Source organism: Limulus polyphemus, unplaced genomic scaffold (assembly GCF_000517525.1).
Source record: "Limulus polyphemus unplaced genomic scaffold, Limulus_polyphemus-2.1.2 Scaffold1993, whole genome shotgun sequence".
Classification (NCBI taxonomy): domain Eukaryota; kingdom Metazoa; phylum Arthropoda; class Merostomata; order Xiphosura; family Limulidae; genus Limulus; species Limulus polyphemus.
Genome location: NW_013667603.1, coordinates 195462 through 200034, shown reverse-complemented (window position 1 = coordinate 200034; position 4573 = coordinate 195462). Strand labels below are relative to the sequence as shown.

Genomic DNA, 4573 nt, shown 5'->3' with positions numbered 1-4573 from the left:
CATTATAACGCCCCCACGGCTGAAAAAGGCGAGCATGTTTGGTGGGACGGGGATTCGAACCCGCGACCCTCAGATTGCGAGTCGAGCGCTAAACGAAGAGATTTCATACGCAATAGTTACCTTTGAAGATTTCCGAACATACCAGAAGTTGCACTCCATTGACCGAAAACATTTGAAGTATCTAAATATAACATTTTTATCCATCAGTAAAACCTTTTCCACTGATTCATTTATTTTAACATTTATTATAATTATGAGATTCTCTCCGTGAAAACTGAAATAGTTTCAACTTAATATTGGAAAAAAAAACAAAGAAATGTTCAGAGTTTCAAGGAAAAATAAGATGTTCTAATTAATGTGGATCAAAGTAACTTAACAAGACAACAGCGCTTTAAAATCTTACCAGACTCTGCATGCTAGCTTGGATGGCTGAGTGTCCTTTAAGTGGAAGCGCAGTTCATTTTAAAGTCTCACAAATACAGGGGAAGGAAAATGTGGGGCGTTAATTGTAAGATAGAAGAGTGGAATTCTGGGTATTTTTAAACTGCAGATAAAGTTTGTCATGAAAAACCATTTGACGAAATTGAAAAAAAAAATGTTTAAAGAACCTGAAAGGCTGCTTTCAAATAAACGGTTTCGCAGCAACATGCAAGTTCTTAAGAGATAATGAAGCTGGAAGGTTTTATATCAGAAGCATATTATTTTCGTAACTCAAAACTATTTATATTTTACTCATCACTGAACAATTAAGCAAAGATGTTTCAGACACTCAGAAAAACCTTACTCCTGGTGGGAGCTACACACAAACCAGGGGCTCGTTGAAATAGTATTTTAAAGCACGTGGAAGGCTCTGCTGGTGCTCGTTAGTCGTTATTTTCTCCTTCTGTATCTGTTAATTAGGAAGCTGATACTACCAATGTTCAAAGCTGACTTTCCCATGAATACTATTAATTTGGGAGCCATTGAAGTAAAAAAAGAACTCTTGAATCGAGAACTAAACACCCATTTCCCTAATGACATCCAAATCATATCTACAGTTAGTAGACGAAATTCTTTGCTCTTGTTTCAGCTTTAGCGTTTACATTGACGTTATTCACTGTCATCTCTTGTTAGGGTTGTTTGTCGTTATTTTAACGATTACAGCTTGTTTTCTATGCGGTTTCAATTGAAGCACCAAACAACTGTGAAAATTTTAAGGCAACATCCACGCACACGTGATGTATAATATCACGGTATTCGGTGTAACGAGGGTGTCTATAAAAAAAGGGTTAATTATCACCTACTGATGTTGAAAAGCGAATGTTTTCTCATCCTCACGTTTTAAGCTCGCTTATGTATAATCTTTGATCATTAGGTACATTTTGTAAAAGCCTAAAGATCTTCAGCTGTTATTTTAACCCTCATAAACCAGCGATGTACCTCACGTGATGAATGAAAACAAAATGTACGCTTATATAAACATAACATCAAACCGTAGACTAATTTCAAAAGAAAAGAAATTTCTCTGTTTGTTCTTAACACCCTACTAGGGGCATAATTCAACATAAACTTCCTACATCTTAACACCCTACTAGGGGCATAATTCAACGCAAACTTCTTACATCTTAACACCCTACTAGAGGCCTAATTCAACACAAACTTCCTACATCTTAACACCCTACTAGGGGCATAATTCAACACAAACTTCCTACATCTTAACACCCTACCAGAGGCATAATTCAACACAAACTTTCTACATCTTAACACCCTACTAGAGGCATAATTCAACACAAACTTCCTACATCTTAACACCCTACTAGGGGCATAATTCAACACAAACTTCCTACATCTTAACACCCCACTAGAGGCATAATTCAACACAAACTTCCTACATCTTAACACCTTGCTAGAGGCATAATTCAACACAAACTTCCTACATCTTAACACCCCACTAGAGGCATAATTCAACACAAACTTCCTATATCATGAAAATTGTTTAGCGCACGATGCTACCTTTAGTAATTAGCTGGAATGGAAGTTGTTGTTCTTCTTTAAGCGCAAATATACATAATCTATCCATCGCCGGTAATTGAACCTTGGATTTTAGCGTTCTAAGCCTATAAACTTACCGTTAACACACCGGGGTATAGGTGGACTACAAACGCAAAAAGGTTTCTGACAAACGTCTCCACTTCCATACAAACATTTTCCACTGAAGTTTTGTAAGGCATCATGAACCACGATAGTGGTTCATAATATGGATCGCAAGAAATTGCACAAAACCATAATAGAACGTTCCGGCAAAAAGCACCTTAAACAGTAAAGATTCAGTTCAAACAACACTTACCTTACTATTGACTGCTAAGACTGTACACAAATAAAAATGCACAAAAAAGCATGCATGTTAGACTTGTAAGGGAAAAAAAATCCGCTCAAAACGGTTCGTATATAATTCTTTTTCTTATTATTATTATTCTCTTGTCAGCCTACAACAAAAACGGCTTGGTACCCAAACCTGTTCGTAGGGGTATTGAAAAGTCTATTTGTTTGTTCTATATTTTACATAAGCTAAAAACATCATAATTCTAGTGTAAACGATGTTATCATTACCACTTGAAGTTAGCTTTTTTTACAAATAACTGGTATTCCTTTAAAAACCTTAAGTACAGGATGAAACAGAAATGACCAGCCAATAATAATGAACATTAGATCACTGTAACATGTAGATACTCAATGCTTTGTATACTATACAATTGGTGTCTTTAGGGAGCCAACCTCTATATTATGTATGAAGTGAAGGAGTAAAATATATCAATACATATATTACATTTTATTACATACAATCGTAGAATAATTACTTTAAAAGACACAAAGGTATATTTAAAGCGATGTTTAGACATATATGTTTTATTTGAAAAGGCTGCTTTTTTACTGGGGGTTGTGTCTTAGCCTAGGCATATATTTACCCAATGCTATGCATTATATATAGAGAATTTAGTTACACAGAAACTATAAATGCTCACTATATTCTCAAACAAATCTCTATGATAATCTCCAGCTGCAAATTAACATTTTAAATCTCGAATTAATGCGATCAAATAGTCAATAACTACAATAAATCATCATGAACAATATCAGCTAGCTAATAGCTATGTTTATTATGATTACAATGTATAAAGTTAGCTACCGTATCAAATAATCTTTTGCCCATAATTGGGCATAAAGAAGCCAACAAAGATAGATAAAAAATTTTAATTTAAAAACCTGCCAATAGAGATCGCAAAAAAGTAAGCAAACAAGGCTGGATATAATGTAAACATTATTCACTAAAACTACAAATCCTTATTTTGACTCCACCAAATGTAATTCTATGTAACATCATGGAACCAAAATAGGGGTTTGTAGTTTGAGTAAATAATTTCTACAGTATCTCCAGCCTTGTTTTCTTGTTTTATTATAATTATTTGCGGGGTTTTAAATTCCCTTTTTTATTTATATTGTTATAATATTTTGGAATAGGTTTAACATAGGAATAATGTTGATTGACTTCATATTGGTATTAAAGCTTTCAGATGTCTCGAAATTAAATTATTTTCTTTTTTGTTTGAGTTAGGTTTGCTCAATTATTTGTGCAAATAAAGTTAAAAAATAGAAAATAGTACATGAGTTACTTGACAAACATTCATATATCTTCAAAGTTCGTAGTTAACCACTTTTAACCGCTGTTAAAAGCAAAACTTAAAACGTCATAAAATCATAAGATTTTATTGGCTGATTATAACTAGTTTCTTTATATATCAAAATAATAATTTGTATTTTTAAGTAGATTAATAGTTTAAAGAAATACTTTAGACAACCCCTTGGCAACTTTTCATACTCCATGAACATCAACAAGTTAAACATGGAAACCAACGGATAAAACTTTCCATCCTTAAGGAAAACCACATGTACTTCAAAATTTACTACTGAATCACTGAAAGAAAATTCGTTCTATACATAGTTTTATAGTTAGAGGACTTCGTATAACTTACCGTCATAGCAAAGTTCCTCTTTGTCGCAAACCAGAAGGTTGAAGAAGCAGCCTGGAACAAACAAAAAAGTTAAATGATGTTTAAACCCATCCGAACATATTCTTCTATAACGCGTGTTATTATTATTATTATTTTCTGTACAAATTTTTAGAAAATAAAGTACTTTTTAATTAATACATAAGTACTTTAAGTAAGTCGTAGTAGCCATATAAAAAATTATTAATAATATGTATATATATATATATATATATAGAGAGAGAGAGAGAGAGATAGTGGGATGATTGTAATGTGCAGTATTATCAGCACACCTATATTCATGATAACGTGAAATATGCAGTACAAGCAAAAGTACCCGTCCCCAGTGACGGTAAAAGTTTAAATTAATTTATCAATTTAAATTATTTCATGACTTTAAAAGGTTAATTGTGTTGTACTCTTGGTTTCACTCAGAGCCAAAGCTCTGAGCTACTTATACCACCCACCGCGAAAAGTAATTGTTGAACATTTCAGTCATGCTAAGAGCTGCTCAACAATAACATACGGTAAATCTACATTTTTTATTC

The 4573-nt window shown here is 33.1% G+C and overlaps 1 protein-coding gene across 1 annotated transcript in view; it reads right to left on the bottom strand.

Moving 5' to 3' along the window:
• Nucleotides 1-4573, bottom strand: part of LOC106465591 — a gene marked incomplete at its 3' end in the record, with an annotated part of 100989 nt that overhangs the window by 19890 nt on the left and 76526 nt on the right. Inside the window, exon 2 of the mRNA XM_013925825.2 lies at nucleotides 4011-4061. Coding sequence (XP_013781279.1) covers nucleotides 4011-4061 — 51 coding nt within the window. The remainder of the gene's footprint in view (nucleotides 1-4010; nucleotides 4062-4573) is intronic.